The sequence below is a fragment of the Notamacropus eugenii genome, chromosome 3 (genome assembly GCF_028372415.1).
Source record: "Notamacropus eugenii isolate mMacEug1 chromosome 3, mMacEug1.pri_v2, whole genome shotgun sequence".
Classification (NCBI taxonomy): domain Eukaryota; kingdom Metazoa; phylum Chordata; class Mammalia; order Diprotodontia; family Macropodidae; genus Notamacropus; species Notamacropus eugenii.
Window position 1 is genome coordinate 436,751,760 of NC_092874.1, and position 19,363 is coordinate 436,771,122.

A 19,363-nucleotide genomic window follows, 5' to 3' on the forward strand; every position below is an offset into this window, starting at 1 on the left:
GCCTTTCCCATGGTTCAATGGATAGAATGCCAGCTTTGGAGCCAGTAAGATTAGGACTCACACCCAAACACCTGGCACAGGCTGACTTTGAGGCCCTGGGCAAGATATTTAATCACTGGAATTCTAGGCAGTGCTCTGACTATAAGTTGCAAAGAAGGTTCTCCCGGTTCTAATGGAGTTTCTTCTTCATGACATTGTATACACCAGTGAAACCACAGGTCCTGTTCCTATGCTTATTTTACAGATGAAGAAACTAAAGTTACATCAGTCAGTCAACTAGCTTTTATTAAGCACCTAATGTGTGTGCTTGGGACTGAAAGGTTCAGAGAAAGGCTATGACTTTCCTATTGTGATTCAAAGTCAGCTCTCCTGAATCTAGGTGCTATAACCCACATCTATCAATTTCTCAAATTCGAATAGAATAACAATGTTCTATGGTTTTAAAAATGACTAATTTATAAGTGGTCAAGCCAGGGAAGCTGACCATTCCTTGTATTTTGAAAAATTACTTTTCCCCTAATAAATGCTGTATGATGTATATTTGATGAGCATAAAAAAGTGAAATTGTCCTCCAAACGTTGAAAGCTGATGACTTCATGTCTTTAGGGAGGTGTTTTGGCTTTAGGAATGCCAAATCCACTCTGTCCCCATCCTCCTCCCAACTTGTCCCAAGCATTTCATGTGAATGTGAAGAATAGCGTTGATACTATTCTAAACCTTCATTCTATTTTTTTTTCAATAATGATACTACCAAAGGAAAAAAAAATATCTCCAGAATACTGGACTTTGGAGGCTGTCCAGGTAGATATATTGCCCTCTTTAATTAGTCGTGAGAACTTCCAATATACATTAGAGCCAAAATATAATTCTAATTCCCTATGTTTGAGTGGTACTTCACATGACTTGACCACATTCTAGTCCTTTAGCACCCCCAATAAATTGATTTTTTTGCCTGTTAATTTATGTAAATTTGGGTAATTCTAATTATCATTCAAGTTCAAAAGAAAAATAAAATTGGAGACATTGTAACCATCTCAATTATCTGAATGTTTTCCAGCCATGACATTTGGAATACTGAGTAACATAATACATCTTTTAAAAATTCAATAAGATAACTTTGCTTAATTGTCTGTAATATAATCAGAGATTGAAGAGGGCATATTTATTCCCAATGGTTCCCAAGTCATAATCAGCTACTTCAATTTAAATTTAGTAGAGATTTAACAGAGTAGCTGCATTGCTATGAACTCTGATTTTATGTAATTGTGAAGCCTTACAATTGTTGTTAAAAAGAATCATAGAGCTATAGGTCATAAGAACTGGAAGGTTCTGCAGGGATGAAATGTTACCAGACTCTCATTTTAGCAATGGGGAAAGTGAGGCCTGGAGAGAGGAGATAGTTTAAAGTTCATAGAATTTCTAAGAGTCTGGCTCCCTAGTAATGGATTTCATAAATTAATTATACTATCCTTTGCAAATAGGCTAATAATAAATGGAATATAACCATACTTTTTGCTCTATCATTGTTAATTTCAAAGTATAGCTTTGAGTTGATCTAGGGATAGAGAAAAATGAAGTGGAGATAGATAAAACAACCCCATCTCATTCCTACCTTGACTGCAGAGGCTCCATGATGTTTTTGGTTTTTTTTTTTTGCATGAGACTAGGGTTTTTATTGGAGGGAGTACAATGGATAGAGTGATGGGCCTGGAGTCAGGAATGCCTGAATTCAAATCCAACTTCATACACTTACTAAATGTGTGATACTGGGCAAGTCACTCAACCCTGTCAGTTTCCTTATCTATAAAATGAGCTGAAGAAGGAAATGACAAACCGTTCCAATATCTTTGCCAAAAAAAAATGGGGTTATAAAGTATCAGATACGACTGAAAATGACTGAATATATAGGTTCCTTATACAGATAATTAATTCATTATCTAGAAGTGTATTTCTCTCAAATGACATCTTTAAAGCAAATAGATCATGGGTGTTCCAACCCATTATTTTGGAGGTTTATCATTTGTATTAGCATGGCTAATTTTTGTAACTTGCCATAGTAATTGTAATGTCCTGGTCGATAGAATGTAGAATTTGAGTACAGGAAGATCTGAGTTCAGATCTCATCTCTGATACTAAGAAGCTGAGAGTCTGAGCAAGTCATTTAATATTTATAAAAATAAAGTTTCTTGTCTGTAGAATGGGGGATTCCAGTCTTTAAAGTATCCACCTCACAAGGTTGTCCAAAGATCAATTAGATCATGCATGAAAAGTGTTTTGCCAATTTTAAAATACAGTTATTATTTTTATATTTCAGTAATGCTATTTTATTGGTGTTCCCTTCCAGAAAGCAGACTGCCATCCTGCTCTGATAGTTACATTGACCTTTAGAGTTTGCCAATTGCTTTATCAACATGATCTCATTTAATACAACTATCCCATTTTATAGATGAGGCAGCTTATGCTGAAAGAGGAGAAGAGATTTGTTCATGGTCACAGATCTACCAAATGTCAGAAGTAGGATTTGAACTTCAGCCTCTGTTGACTCCATGTCTAGCCCTCTATCTGCTAGGCAACTTTGTCTCTTTAGCAGATGATCTTCAGCAGTAAGGGCTAGCTAAGCTCTAATTGTAGTGATCTTTGAAAGTTGCTGTGACTGGAATATTCATCCCTCTGTGTCCAACAGAAAGTAAGCTTCTTGGAAGCAAGGATTGTTTCAATTGATCTTTTGTATCTCAAGTATCTATCACAGTATTGAAAATGTAGTAGGCACTTAAAAGTTGCTTGTTCATTTGAGTGATTGATTGATAAATCTCTGAATTTAGCCAGGCTGATTTTTGGACAATACACACATGCAAACTGTGGACAGTTTGTAATCCACTGGTAAATCAACATTTATTAACTGCTTGTTAAGTTCCAGGCACTATATTAAGTCCTTGTAAGGTTAATGGGATGTAAGATTTTCCCTGCCCATTAATAGGCTTCACATGTTGCCCAGGCCCAGAGGCAGTTAGGCTCTGAGCCACAGGGATTCTCATACCTTTCCAATTAAGGGCTGATTTCCAAACTTCCCAACACTAAGCCAATCAAGTGCAGAGTCTTTGGTTGGAACAGTATAATTGTATTGCAATATATGCAAAGATGTGGGCAGAGAGAAAAACAGGATGAGGGAAGAATTTGCCTAGAGGAACTTGCTTGCAATGTCCATATTCCCTGGATTGGTGATGAGTACCTTACTAAATCTTGCCTTCTGGCATTCCAATAGAGATGTTTCAAATAAACATTTTGATTTTGTCTTGGAAGAAGAGAGTTTGTTATGTTTTGCTAATCAACCATGGAGATACGCATGTATATTCATAGCAGGTGTTATGGGTATCACATTGGTATTACAGTCCTGTAAGTTCTTGGGACACAAACCTGAAATGATAAGAGACAGACAGACAGGGAAGAGATAGATAGATAGACAGAGAAAGAGAGACAGAGATAGAGACAGAGATAGAGAGAAAGGGAGACACAGTGAGATAGAGACAGAGAAGAACAGAGAGAAAGGGCCCAGGAGAGAGCTTTAGGGGTACATCCAGAGTTTGGGGGTGTTATATGAATGATAAACATAAAAGAAATGAAGAAGAAACAGTCAGGTTTCAGGAGAACTCTTTCTAGCTTGTTAAGGTCTGCCAGAGTTCATACCTTGTACTGATAGTTTTTGAGTGCCCAGGTGGCATAGAAAGGGTACCTTGATGAAGGCGATAGTTTACAGTCATTTTAATTGAACAGACATTTACTCAGGTTCTAATTTGCACAAAACGGAATGCTAGGCACAAAGAGTCAGGAAGGAGACTTCTAGGCATGGGGAATGAAATTTACAAATAATTGTGATGAGAGAAGACAGGATTATTTGGGAAAAAATGAATAGTTGAGAGTGGATCCTGTATAAAGCAGAGAGGATTGGAAGAGCAAGTTAGAGCAAGATTGTGTAGGTCCACAGTAAGCTGTCTAAACTTTACTGATTAGGCAATGGGGAGACACTAGGAATCTTTTAAGTTGAGGAGTTATGTGACAAGACCTGAATTAGGAAGATTATTTTGGCAGCACCAATCTGAAAAAGATTGGATTGGGGAGGTACTGGGGGCAGAAATACCCATTAGAAAACTGTTACAATATTTTTTCAACTGGAGAATGGCTGAACAAGTTGTGGCATGTGATTGTGATGGAATATTACAGTGTTATAAAAAATAATGAGCTCAATGATCTTAGAAAAACACGGATAGACTTGTACAAAGTAATGAAGAGTGAAATGAACAGACTTGTATACAGTAACAGCAATATTTTTTTAAGATCAACTTTGAGTGAATAAATCATTTTGACTATTATACTACAAAGGACATATGAAGGAAGATGCTATCTGCATTCTGCATCCAGAGAAAAAAACTGATATATAGAAGTGTATATAGAATGATTTTACACGCAAACATTTTTTTTTCTAGTGGTAGCCATCTCTAGGGTAGGGGGGAGGGAAGAAAAAAAGGAAAAACAAAGAAATGTATATGATAATTTTATTATATATTTAAAGGGAAAAGCAAGTTGTACATAACATATTGCAGTTTCATGTACAATCATCTTTTTTATTATCCTATTTAAAAAAAATCCTTGTTTTATTCCATAAATTAAAAATAAAATAAAAATTTAAAAATTTAAAGACTGTTACGAGAATAGTTTCTTTAAGATTAACTATGTGCTTTGCATATGTAACATTACAATTTTACAGAAGATGAAACCAAAGTTGAGAGGTTATTTGACTTTCCCAGAACCACCTAACTAGCATGATCTGAGGAAGGGGATGAACTGAGATCTTTTTAATTCCAAGTCTAAGCCTGCATCCACTCAGCTAACTCTTAATAGCACTGGTAAGAGGCAATAATGATCTAAAGTAGGAGTAGGAAAGAAGGGAAGGATTTGAAGGATTATTTTGGAGGTAGAAACAGCAGGATTTGACAACTGGATGAATGTAGTGCTGGGGAGAGAGAATAGTCCCAATGAATTTTGAACTTTAGCATCTGATAGAAAAGTAAAGTCATTGATTAAAATAGGGAAGCTAGGACAGAAGGCAGAATTAAAAAGGAAGATGATAAGTTCTGTTTTGGACATGTTGGTGTTGGAAAGTCAGCTGGGGAACCAGATGGAGATAGATCAGAACTGGAGATAAAAATTTGTGAGTCATATTAATAGAGATGATAATTGGAATCATTTAAATGGATGAGTTTACTGAGAGACAGAGCATATAGAGAGAAGAGAAGGGGAACAATTTTTTCACTTGTGATGGTCCCATGGTATCTGCATGGCAGTATTAATTAAAACATCCTGGAATCATCGAATCAAATGGGGCCTTCCAAATCAGTTGGTCTGATCTTTAACACCATATAGGAATTCTGTGTATAGCATTCTTGGCACCTTGTTAAGAACTTTCATGAGAAGACCTCCCCCATTTTGGGAAATTCCATTAGGATGAAAAGCGCTCATAAATGGAACTGAAATCTGTCTCCTTGTATCTTCCCTAATTTATTAGTTCCAATCAAGCTTTCTGGAGCATCAAAGAACAAGTAATTTCCCTCTTCCACATGATAACTCTAAAAGCATTTTAAGACAGTTATCATATTTCCTATAAGGCTTCTCTTTTCTAGAATAAATACCCCTCGTTCCTTCAACCATTCCTCATATCAAGATTTCCAGACTTGCTTCCATCATGGTCAGCCTCTTCTGAATAAACTCCAGTTTTTCAATTAAATTATGGATCCTTGGAATATAGCATAATTATCACACTATATTCATTCATTCATTGTCAGCCTCTCATTTTTTTTTGAGGCAATTGGGGTTACGGAATTTGGCCAAGGTCACACAGCTAGTAAGTGTCTAAGGCCACATTTGAACTCAGGTCCTCAGATCCTTTAGGAATGATGCTCTATCCAACCAGTCATTATTTTTAAGGGGAATGATGATAAGAACTTGTATCTCACAATACTTGGCTACTACAGAATATCTCCCCGAAGACTAGAAATGAAAAGTCGTCTATTAAATGCTTATTATGTGCAAAGAACCCTGCTCAGTTCTGTGTATATAAACTAAAAAAGCAAGAACAACATGCTCTCAAGAAGCTCATATTTTAAATGGAAGAAACAACCTAAAGAGGAGGTTTAATCTGAAAATCAGATGGAAGGACCCTGTGGTCCTTAGGGTGTAGCAGCAGGATAGATGATAATGCATCTTCTTTATTTTCACTGACAAAGTTATATTAGTTTCTGATAGTTAACTATTTGGTGGTGCCAAGGGCCTTAGTGTCAAGAATATGCTTTTTTGGCCAATAGTAGCTACAACTATTGAGGAGGCAGGGACTCCTGTCATCTAGGGTCAAGGTCACCATTAAACACAATGGGATAAACATGTCCTTTGTCCAAGATGCTATACTTTTCTTAATAACGTCTGCATTTTGGAGCCATCACATCCTGCTCCTAACTCAGTGATACTAGAATAGTTTTCCATTTCATTCTCCAGCTCATTTTATAGATGAAGAACCAAGGCAAACAAGGTTAAGTGACTTGCCTCAAGACACGTCTAGTGTCTTGAGACTGGATTTGTACTTATGAAGATGAATCTTCCTGATTCCAAGTCCAATGCTCTATCCACTGCACCACCTACTGCCTAAATGTGTGTGTATACATACATACATACATACATACATACATACATGTATATACACACATATATCTATAGCTATCTATATCTAGTTATTTGCATGTTTTCTACCCTATTAGAATGTGAACTTCTTGAGGAAAGGGGCCATATTTTTATGGCATCCCTAGTATTTAGCACAGGAAGTGACAGTAAATTAGGGGTACTTCAACTCCATGAACTATTTTTAAGAATATTCTGATAATTTTATTTCATTGCATTTGGTTTCCTTTGCAATGCAATGTATTTTATTTTATATGTTTAAAAACATCATTCTAAGAAGGGTTCCATAGACTTCACCAAACTGTCAAAGAGGTCCATGAAAGTAAAATAGTAAGAACCTTTATAAAGCATTTAAAAACTGCTTTTTGAATGACTGACTGACTGACATTACCAGGAGGGATCTCTGATTGGTGGAGGCTCTACAAATTGAGAGGTATGCAAAGTGGAAAATGAGAAGTATAAAGGGTGGGGATGTGAGTGAACAGGAAAATCAGTGTGCTGAGATCAGTTGGAAGGACACGAAACCAGATGCAGTAAGATGGCCAGCTATGTCTTCATAACTCCACCCTATTCTAAAGCTGTCTGAAAGCTTTGCCTATTATCAGCCTATCCAGAGTCATGAACTCGGCTTTTGCCTGACCTGAGGGAGTCTCATGGAAAAATATTTTAATAGGCAGATGGCATCTTATTCTAACCATTAACAACTACGATTGTGAACTACGAAGTGACCATGAACTCCTCTTTTGGGGGAATGAGAGGAATTGAATGAGAACTGGATTATAACTTCTCTAGAAGTAGAAGAGAATTCACCCCATTTTGTATGGACAGAGAGAATGTTATACTATTTCATTCCCTTCCTTGATATTTATGTGGTTCATATCACAATTAAATGCTTTTTCCATCAGTTTAGGTGCTTCTGGGACAATTCAGTGAGACAGCAAAACAATAAAAAATGGTTCAGACTATGAATTGAATATTTATGTCCTCTGAACAGCCTTGATGGACCTAGGAATAACAGAGCGGTGTACATTCACAAAATATTTATTAGATGCCTCTCATATTTATTTCGCTCTGACGTGTGCTGGTGAGGGCTAAGAGATAGTCCTGACCTCATGGAGCTTATGCTTTAGTAGAGGCAGTGCAATGGTAATATGAGAGTTAAAGATCTTCCCCACCCAGGAATAGACCTTCCCATGAAGGGAAGTTTGATAAGGGGAGATTTATTTTGTAGGAAGACCCATACCTTTTGTTAATTTCTAAAGAGGCACTGGTTCTCTAGGGTTGTGATGCCCTTTGGCTCTGAAAGTGTATAAAATACTCTGAGGTGAGGTTTTACTTTGGGGATTACTCATCGGAAGTGTTTGTTTGGTGAGATGAGACTCTGGGGAGGTGCTAAGGAGCCCCCAGCTTTGAAAACCCAGATGTTGGTGCTTCTCTCTCTATGCTTATGGTCAGACATTTGGAAGCTCTATTTGTTGATCTTTATTTCTGTGTTTATATTTTCTCTGAAGTTCAGGGTCCTGACTTTTTTTTCCTGAACTAAGTGAATGATCTATGTGCTTGATTAAAGTAGATTGCTGACCTCTCAAAAATTGCTTTCCTTTTAAAAAAGCAGGTCTAAGAACCTGTACAGCAGACCCTCCTGTGTATGCTGGGGTCCTTGCTGTTATAGGGAGCTAAGTCATATGTCCCAAAATGATTAATTTTTGTTCAGCCAATTTTCAATCCTGTCTGACTCTTCGTGACCCCATTTGGGGTTTTCTTGGCAAAGATACTAGAGTGGTTTTCCATTTCCTCTTTTAGCAGCAAGCACCCTGACACATCCAGGATGGCCTGCTAGCACAGGTTCTTAGGTCTGCTTTTCTAAAAGGAAAGGAACTTTAGAGGGGTCAATAATCTTCTTTAATCACATATAGTAACAGACAAAATACAAGCAGAGAAATAAAGATCAACAAACAGGGCTTCTGTCTGACCATAAGTATTACATACATCATAGATCAATAGACAGATCGAGTTGTCTGACCATTACATACATACCTAGTTACCAGAGACAGAAGCACTAACATCTGGGTTTTCAAAGCGGGGGATGGGGGTTGGGGGGGTCTTTAATGGCTACCCACAGTCTCATCTGGCACAGGAATTTTCTTCCAAAGAAAAAGTCCCAAAGCATAACCTCACCTCAGAGTATATATACACTTTTCAGAGCCAGAGAGCATCACAACCCTCCTGACCCATGCCTCATTAATGAGTTAATTGTTAACAATGAAAGGTGTGAGCCTTCCTACAAAACAAGTCTCCCCTAATCAAGCTTCCCTTAATGAACTCCACCTGAAGCCTATTAATGGACTGGGAAGATCTTTAATTCTCATTAACATTACACTCCTCCAGTTCAGTTTACAGATGAGGAACTGAGGCAAACAGGGTTAAATGACTTGCCCAGGATCACAGAGCCAGTGACTGTCTGGGGTGAAATTTGAACTCAGGAATACCATCGATAACTGCTGATAAGTTAATATAAAGAATATAAAATGCCATGGGATCAAGTGAGAGAGAAATAACTGCTAACTGGCGGTGGAGTAGGCATCAGGCACGGCGGGATAAACAGGTACTTTGTCTGAGACACTAGTGTTCACGCTGCCCATGTTTTGGGGCAATCATATCACCCTGATGACTCATTGGACTTTTAGTTCATTATTTGTATCTATTAAAGACTTCCTCTTTCTCTACTCTTAACAAAATAAATTGCAGGCAAACAATTTTACTTTTCATAGTGCAGTAAAGCAGTAATGATTTCATTCTTATGTAGTTAAACTGCAGATATGCTCGTACATATTTATACTATCCTTAGCATATATGTGCATCTGTCTATATTTAGTCTTGTTACTATGGGTACAGAGATAAGAAGGCTGAACATGATGGCTTTTATGCATAAGCTTTTAAACCCCCATAGATCATTTGAGTTGTGATTGTTTTCCTTCCTGATGTTGACATGATAATGAAATTGAGAAGAATAATAGCTAGATTTAAGAAGTTTATTTCACCAACTAATCATGGGGACCCATTAACAGGAATTAAGTCACACTGCAATATTCAAAGTATTTGTCTTCAAATTATTCTTTTCTTTATTATCATTACTGTGGCTGCTCTTTTAAGAACAGAATGAGGTCATTTTTATCCAGTAGCTCAGAGTCATGTGTAGATGGCAACAGCTGCTGAAAATATAAGGCAAATAAAATGTTGGAGTGAACTTCACAGATCAGCCACTATCAGACAGTTACTAAACCTCCTGAAGGTGTTATGGTGGACTGTAGAAGGTGGAATAGAAAATACAGGCTCTCCCTAGTATGGATCAAGTATCTCGTTAATGGAAGTCATGTCCTTGGAGCAAGGTTAGACAAGGTGATCTCTAAATGACCTTCCATCCTTATGATTGTAAGAGTTACTGTTGAAAGAGATTAGCACCATTGTGCTCAGTTCTGATCACACCCCATCTAGAATATTGTGTTCTTTTGGATGCCATAATTTAATAGAGGTAGAGATAATTTTCAGTGCCCAGTGAAGTAAGGTGAAGAGCCCTGGGATCATAATGGAACTGAGTACATTTAACCTAGAGAAAAGAAAACTTAGAGGGGCTATGAATGCTTTCTTCAAATATTTGAATTCCTCTGGTCTTGACTGAATAAATCAATGAATGAACAAATGAAAACAGCATTTATTAAACTCTCACTAGTTTTTACTATTTGCTAGGCATTATGATAATTACTAAGGATACAAATACAAAAAAATGAGCTAACCACTGCCTTCAAGGAGTTTTCGTTCTCATGGGGGGGAGTCTTTGGGTCAGAACAGTCAATTGGTAAGAAAAGCAAATGATTCACATGTAGCCTTGTGCCATTCCCTTTTTTAAAAAATATATCCTTTACAATTGTTGCTAAATAAGCAATGGAAAATAGGATGGGCATTGGGTTCTTTCTAGTCCTGACCCAGACACAAACGTTGGACAACTTACTTCCTTTTTCTGGACTCTTTCCCCATATGTAAAATGAAGTAAAAAACTGCAATGTTTAGGTTCCATCTCTGAGGTTTTCTGTCTCATCACCCCCATCAGATTACTATGACGCTTATATAGTGCTTTAGAATTTGCAAAGGGCTTTAGGAATGCTTTCTCATGTGAATCTCACAATACCCTTGTATATAGGTACTGTGGGTATGTTTTAACCCCATTTTGTGGATGAGGAAATGGAGGATGAGAGAAGTCCAGTCATCAGACCTGTTCACAATCACACAGTTAATACCTACCAAAGGAGGGCTTTGAAAGCTAGGCTTCTATTGACGCCAAATCCAGCCAACTATTCAACATTGCTTCTCCTTTGGAACAGAGACTGTACCTTTTATTACTTTTCTGTTCCCATTCCCTAGGGCCTCATGGTGTAGGGCTTTGCCCAGTGGAGGGGCTCCATAAATAAATATTAAAGAATAGGAAACAGCTCAGGGCTGAGCTATAGTTGGGAGAGTTGTTTTCTTTGAAATGGTTTCCTCAGCTGTATTCAAATCGGGTAACAATAGCCAGCTTGGGACTTCTAAAGTGTCCCACTCTGACTTTTGAATGGGAGGGGCTTCAGTGGATTGTCTTTCCCAACCTGAGCCTTGGCATTGTCAGAGAAACTTGTATTGTGTGACTGACACTCTCTTCATCTGTTGTCTGGATCATGGATGGAGAACAGAATGAAGAAGACAGTAAGTAAAAAAAGATTCTAGATTCCCATGAGCCCCACTGATAGACCATAGTTGTGTTGAAGTCAGTATCTAGTCCTAACAATCCAATAATTTCTGTATTCAGAATTGGGCAAAGTCCACTCCTGCCTAGAGGCAGGTCATAGAGGGATATTCTCTAATTTCCTCTCATTGTAGGAAGAAAGCTTATTGGTTTCAGGGTGTGCATCAATTAGGCTTCTGTCTGGGCAAGAGAGAGACATCAGTGGTGTAAGATTGGTTCTTCCTAACTTTTGACCCTACCTTTTGCCATTTTCTTAGCTTAATTTCTTTAGTTTGTAGAAATATTTTTTTTGAGTGGCTATGTGCCAGGTATCCTTATTTTAATCAAATGTATATCTTGTTCTAAGAAGCTGTTAATTTTAGACAACTGGCAGGGAAGATCTCTAATTTTCTTCTACTGCCTCCCTGAAAGATCTCTTGTCCAAGGTAGCTCATGATATACGACTGGGATGACCCTGTCTTGTCATGAACAGGACAGAAATGGAATTCAATCTGAGGGCTATTTAATTCATGCATTAGAAAGGGAAAAAAATATTCTAGGATGGTGAACTGAATGTCTCATCAAAAAAATCTGGAGTCAGGATTTGATTTGAGATTTGGAATGTCAGCATGTTTTGGTGAGTAAAGTACTGGCTTTGGTGTCAGGGCACCCAAGTTCTAGTCTTTGGCCCTTGTAGGATCAAAGATCTAGAACTAGAAAAAAAATGCAAAAGGCCACTGGAGTCCAGTTCCCTCATTTTACAGTTGAGGACACTGAGGCTCAGAGAGGTGATAAGACTCGATCCACGTCACACAGGTGGTAAGTGACAGAGTTAGAATAATAGCGAGCTTTTGTGTAGAGCTTTATAGAGGTTATCTGCTTGGATCCTCACAACAGACCTGTGAGGTAGGTGCCATTATTATAGCCATCTTATAGATGGGAAACTGAGGCAGATGGAGGTTAGGTGACTTGCCCAGGGGTGACACAGTCAGTAAGTGCCTGAGGTAGGTCAAGTTTTCCTTATACCAAGTCCAGCACTCTATCCCCAAGTCTCCCAGAGTAGCTTTCTGTTCATTGTACCATACTGCTCTGCTGTCCTGCTGCCTGGAATAACTGAGTATATGTTTGTTGAATACACCTCACTGTGTGACCTTCAATGAGGTACTTTAACTTTACAGACCTCTGTTTTCTCACTTGTACAATGAAGGAGTTAAACTAAATGGTGCCTAAACTATCTTAGTTCCATAGATTTAGAGCTGGAATGGACTTCAGAGGTCACTGCTCAGTCCAGCCCCCTCATTTTGTAAACCAGAAAATTGAGGCCTGAGAGGTTAAATGATTTTCCTAAAGTTTCATGCACCTCTAAAATTCTGATACTCTGAGGTCATTCCCCTTAAAAATCTCAGATAACGGCTTTATATTTCAGGTTAAGGGCAGCTAGGTGGCGCAGTGGATAGAGTTCTATCTTCTGGAGTCCAAAACTGGCCTCAGACACTTATTAGCTGAGTGACATGGAGCAAGTTGGGTAACCCTGTTTGCCTCAGTTTCCTCATCTGTAAAATGAGCTGGAGAAGGAAATGGCAAACCACTCCAGTATCTTTGCCAAGAAACCCCAAATGGGATCACAAAGAGACAGGACTGAAACGACTAAACAATAACATAATTTCAGGTTTGGGGTATGATATGAAGTATATAGTACTTTATAAAGTACACAGGATCTCAGCTCTTGAACTGGAAGGAATCTCAGTAGCATCTAGACAATCTCCTTTATTTTACAGGTGAGAGGTCAGGTGACTTAAACAGTATCACCCAGAGAATAAGGAAAGTAGATCCTGCCTCACCCAGGAAAAGAAGACTATCAGTCAGCTGTGGAATTGCTGTAAAATGTTAAAAATAAAGGGATGGACTAAAGTCTATCTTAAAGGCTAACTTCATTGCACAAGACTTATGTTCATGGCTGTGATTTTGCTTGATACTTTTTAAATAATAAAAACGATAGCTAACTTTCTCTAACAGTACATACCTGGCACTGTGCTAAACACTTTACCATTATCTCTTTTTAAAAATATTTATTTTATTTTTAACTTATGGAATAAACAAGCATTTCAGTAACAATACAATAATTGCGCATGAAACTGCAAATCTATTATAACTTGCTATTTCTTTGAAATATACAATAAAGTTATCATGAAAATTTCTTTTTTTCCTTTTTTTCCTTCCTCTCCCCACCCTAGGGATGGCTACCCTATCTATATCTGTCTCTATATCTATCTATCTATCTGTCTGTCTGTCTCTCTCTCTATATATATCTATAGATATGAATACATATATGTAAAATCATTCTAAATATTCAAAAATTGAAATCATTTATCTCTTTTGATATAGAAGGAAATGTTATGAAGGAACATTGTGTCCTACTGAAATTTACATTATAAATTTATTTCCACCTTGTCTTTGTATCCCTCTAACCTTGCAAAATACTTTGCACATAGTACATGCTTACTAAATGCTTGTTGAATTGAATACATGTTGATAAACATGACTGCCTTAACATACTAATAGAAATAAGCTGACATTAGTTTTCACAGTTTCCTGGAATTTCTTCTCCTTTTACAGTTTCCTTTTTTATTGCTATCATAAATAATAATCAAGAGCATGTCCCATTGGGCATTAAGATGAATTTACTAATAATGTAGAAAGACAATGGCTCTGTACCATTATTAAGTTAACTGTGACCAACAGTTGGATGGGCTTGGGAGTCACTTACCACTTGTGTGATCCAGAGAAGTTACTTATCTTTTCTGTATCTTGAATTCCTCATCTGTAAGATGGAGTATAACTAGAAGGCTTTTAAGGTTCCTTTCAGTTCTAAATCTGTGATGCTGTCAAGGTCTGGATCATTCCTTAGAGGGAAAGAAGAAAGTATTTCTTTCTTCTGAATTCCAAGAACTAATGATGGTGAACTCAAAGCATGTTGGGACTGTGGATAGGGTTTGATTTAATAAAATGAAGTCTACTCTCAGGTTTGTGAGCCTCTAAAAATGTCACTTAGGTGGTGACCCTAATTGGGGGCTGTGATAAAGTCTAACATTACACTAATTTTTCTTGGCTTATACTGTTAAGGCAAATGTGTTACATAATTCTTTGTATTATGAGTTGGTAAATATAGTCCATCTTGAGAGTTTCTCCTAAGTTCATTAAAAAACATAGCTGACATAGAAAACTTGGGGTTCGTAGAAAGCTTTATATATAGTGTCTAATTTAACCTCACATGAGTCCTATCAGAAGGGTACTAGAGACATTACTACTCTCATTAGAAAGGCCTTTTATCTAGATCTGGGAATCATCTACATGGAGATAATTGTTCCCATGGAGGTTGCTAAGATCACCAAATGATCTCCATAAGTAATAGGGAGAAAAAAAAAACAAGAGGAAGGGTCTAGGTTAACAAAGTTAGTGGGAATGACATGGATACACACACACGCATACATACATACATACATACATACATACTAACAGTCCACCTGAAAGTTTGGTTAAAGAGGCAAATAGTCTAGGTGATAGGTAAATCCATATTGTTTATTCCCTTAAAGCTAGCCAAAACTAGCAAACTTGTAAATACAAGGAGCTAAAACATAAGTTCTGACTGACTGACAGAAGAATGACCAGTCTTAAATATGTCTTAGAACAAATCCCAAATTAGCGTATCAGTGTCACTCAAATTTATGATCTCCGTATATGTTTAACCATATTATGAGAAAGGTATTTTCTTAATTGAATAGGTGGTAAATACAATAAGAGAGTTGACAAAGTATCCATTGAAATTATGACCCAGGATATCTGTTTTCTTTACCATTAACATGACATAACATAGTATATCTCAAAAATAATTAAGAAAAAGTCCCATTATTCAAGATAGTATCTTGGGTTAAGGGTGTCATCTTTAATGGTCACAAAGAGAAAAAAATGCTCATAAGTTAGTCCTATCTGGCTTTGTTGACATAGAAAGAGGTATTCTCTGAGTTTGCTCACAGAGCAAAGATGCTGTTAGGTCCAGACTCTTCTGCTTGATTAGTTTAGGTTCTGGCCCTTACTGAGATTATTAAATGGTTATCAACACGCACACACACATATTATGTATAATGTGTGTGTGTGTGTGTGTGTGTGTGTGTGTGTGTGTCTGTATAGCTTAAGAGACTATAAAGGAGTGACCATGCAGGTAAGTGGAGAACCGAGAGAGCAGTCACAAAAGCAGAGAATAAATAAATGAATGGATGAAAGGAGGAATGAATGATTGAAAAAATGCATTATTAAGAATTTACTATACACAGAGCATTATGCCAAGTGCTGGGGATACCCACAGTAAAGCTTAGAAAGTCTCTGCTCCCAAGGGGCTCATATTTAAATGAAAGGGGAGGTTTTAGCTGCAGACATAGCTATCAGGTCCCCTATGTCCACAGGCTCTGCTTCCCTAGATGTTCACTTGAGGCCCTGAGAAGAGAGGAGAAGATAGTCAACATGTCAAATGTTGCCAAGAAGTTAAGAAGGATAAGAATCAAGAAAATGCCATTTGATTTGTCAATTAATAGATTATTGGTCCCTTTGGAAAGAGCACTTTCAGGTGAATGAGGTCAGAAGCCAGATTACAGAAGGTTTAGAAGAGAGTGAGATGAGAGAGGAGAGAAACACTAGGTACAGATGGCTTGAAAAATACTTTTTCTGAGAAGGAAGGAGAGATATAGCATGGTAGCTGGTGGGCATGGTGAAATCTAGTGAGTTATTTTTTAAGGAAGAGTTTCCTTTGGTGTGTTTGTAGGCAGCAGAAACTAGTAGATAGAGTATGAAGATTAAAGAGAGTGGGAATTGTGGTGAGGCAATTTGCTGGAGAAGTTAAAAAACAGGGAGTTTAGTTTGAGTTTCAGCAAATAAGTTTCATTTTATATTTTGGTTGATTTCAAATCTGCTTTTACCTTCCTATAAAATGAGATGGCAGTCTCATTTTTTAAGAAGTGGGTGGTTTTTACTAATTAGTTTTGATACAGAATTTTTAGATTTTTGGGGGGCGGTGGGACCTATATTTCCTTGGGATAGGGAATTCCCTGTTAGAAATATCTTTCAACCTTTGTAGATTATTAGAAACTTTCTCTACCAAGAAGTCATTTAGCATTTATTAAACATCTATTATATGTCAGGTTCTGTACTAATGTTGATTAGCATGGTAGAGCTACATACAATTGATTATCATAGAGAGCTGTCTGGGCACTGAGAGAGTAAATTCCTCGCCCAGGGTCACATAACCTATGATTTATTGGAGGCAGGCTCGAACCCATATTTAATTTAACATTGAGACCAGCTTTATGCATCATACTACATTACCTCATGTACATTAAGATTCCTCCCAATAGTCCTGAGAGGTAAGTTGTGTAACTACTATTATTCCCTTTTTTTTTTTTTTACTGAATATTTGTTTTGTTAACAGTTAACAAAAAATAAAGCAAAAACATAACTAACGACAGTGATTCAGCTATGAGAAAAAACAATAAAGAAATATCTCTTCCAACTCTTATTCCTTGATAAATAAGTCATTCAGTCTCTGAGGAAAGAAACTTTCTCAGTCCTCTTTCTCTGTCCTTAGCCTCTCCCCAGCCATGATAATTAAAACCATCTTCAGAATGAGAGTTAAACTGTCACTCTCCCAATGGAGTCCTTATGGACTGTTAAACTGTAACTCTCCAAGATTCCATTTCCTCTTTTTTCATATTAATTTATTTTTAGTTTTCAATGTTCATTTCTACAAGATTTTGAGTTCCAAATTTTCTCTCCATCTCTCCCCCCCCAAGAGAGTGTGGATTCTGATTTGCCCTTCCTCCAATCTGCCCTCCCTTCTCTTATCTCCTTCCCCTCTATTTTTTTATAAGGTAAGATAGATTTCTATACCCCATTGCCTGTATGTCTTATTTCCCAGTTGTATACAAAAACAATTCTTAACATTTGTTTGTAAAACTTTGAGTTTCAACTACTCTCCCTTCCTCCCCACCCACCCCATTGAGCAGGCAAACAATTCGATATAGGTTATATACATGTATAGTCATGCAAAACACTTCCATCCTGTTCCCATTTATTCTATTCTCTCTTTTGATCCTGTCCCTCCTCAAAAGTGTTTACTTCTAATTAAACCCTTCTCTCATTTGCCTTCCCTCCTATCATACCCCCCATCCAATACTTATCCTCTTCCCTCCTACTTTCCTGTAGTGTAAGATAGGTTTTCATACCAAATAGAGTGTGCATATTATTCCCTCCTTGATCCAGATCTGATGAGAGTAAGGTTCACTCTTTTCCTCTTACCTCCCCTTCTTTCTCTCCGTTGAAAAAGCTTTATCTTGCCTCTTTTATGGGAGAGATAATTTACCCCATTGTATTTCTCCCTTTTTCCTTCTTCCAATATTCCTCTCTCACTCCTTTAGTTTTTTTACATATCATCCCTTCATATTTAACTCATCTGGTGCCCTCTGTCTATATATATATATATATAACGCTGAGAAAAGTCTCAAGAATTACAAACATCGTCTTTCTATGTAGTAATGTAAACAGTTCAACTTCAATAAGTTCCTTATGATTTCTCTTTCTTGTTTACCTTTTCATGCTTCTCCTGATTCTTGTGTTTAAAAGTCAAATTTTCTATTCAGTTCTGGTCTTTTCATCAAGAATTCTTGAAAATCTGCTATTTCATTGGATTACCATTTTCCCCCCTGAAGTATCCATACTCAGTTTTGCTGGGTAGGTGATTGTTGGTTTTAATCTTAGCTCTTTTGACCTCTGGAATATCATATTCAGGCCCTCCAATCCTTTAATATAGAAGCTGCTAGATCTTGTGTTTTCCTGATTGTGTTTCCACAATACTTGAATTGTTTCTTTCTGGCTGATTCCAATATTTTCTCCTTGACCTTAGAGGTCTGGAATTTAGCTCCAATATTCCTAGGGGTTTTCCTTTTCGGATGCCTTTCAGGAGGAGATCAGTGGATTCTTTCAATATCTATTCTGCCCTCTGGTTCTAGAATATCAGGGCAGTTTTCCTTGATAGTTTCTTGAAAGATGATATCTAGGCTCTTTTTTTGATCATGACTTTTGGTTAGTCTAATAATTTTTAAATTGTCTCCCCTGAAACTATTTTCCAGGTCAGTTGTTTTTCCAAAGAGATTTTTCACATTGTCTTCTACTTTTTTCAGTCTTTTGGTTTTGTTTTTATAATTTCTTGATTATACATAAAGTCATTAGCTTCCATCCACTCCATTCTAATTTTTAAGGAATTATTTTCTCCAGTAAGCTTTTGGATCTCCTTTTCCATTTGACCAATTCTGCTTTTTATGGCATTCTTCTCCTCATTGGCTTTTTGAACCTCTTTTGTCACTTGGGTTAGTCTATTTTTTAAGGTGTTATTTTCTTTGGTATTTTATCGATCCCCTTTAACAAGCAGTTAACTCATTTTTCATGATTTTCTTGCATCACTCTCATTTCTTTTGCCAGTTTTCCTCAGTTTCTCTTATTTGATTTTCAAAATCCTTTTTGAGTTCATCCCTTGCCTGAGACTAATTTATATTTTTCTTGGAGGCTTTGGATGTAGGAGCTTTGACTTTGTTGTCTTTTTCTGGTTGTATGTTTTGATCTTCCTTGTCACCAAAGTAAGATTCCATAGTCTGATTTTTTTTGTGGTTTTTGCTGATTTCCCCAGCCAATTACTTGACTTTTGAGCTCTTTGTCAAAGTAGTTTTCTGCTTCCAGTGGGGGTGTGGTGGTGTACTGTCAGTTGTTCAATCACCCTACAATCTGTAGGTCTAGAGCTCCAGAAACAGCAGCTGGCCTGAGGTCCTCCACCCCATCTGCCAC

At 37.2% G+C, this 19,363-nt stretch overlaps 1 protein-coding gene across 7 annotated transcripts in view; it reads left to right on the forward strand.

Moving 5' to 3' along the window:
* The window catches only part of LOC140497524 (oxytocin receptor-like), a 232,729-nt gene that overhangs the window by 164,301 nt on the left and 49,065 nt on the right, over positions 1-19,363 (forward strand). Inside the window, exon 1 of one of the 7 annotated variants that reach the window (XM_072598599.1) lies at positions 11,364-11,460. The exons of 4 other annotated variants lie outside the window; for them this stretch is intronic. In XM_072598599.1, the coding sequence (XP_072454700.1) occupies positions 11,433-11,460 (28 nt within the window). In that variant the 5' untranslated portion in view covers positions 11,364-11,432. Of the gene's footprint in view, positions 1-11,363; positions 11,461-16,161; positions 16,894-17,259; positions 17,398-19,363 lie in introns of those variants that run through there. 2 more of the 7 variants (XM_072598602.1, XM_072598601.1) reach the window with 2 other exon arrangements.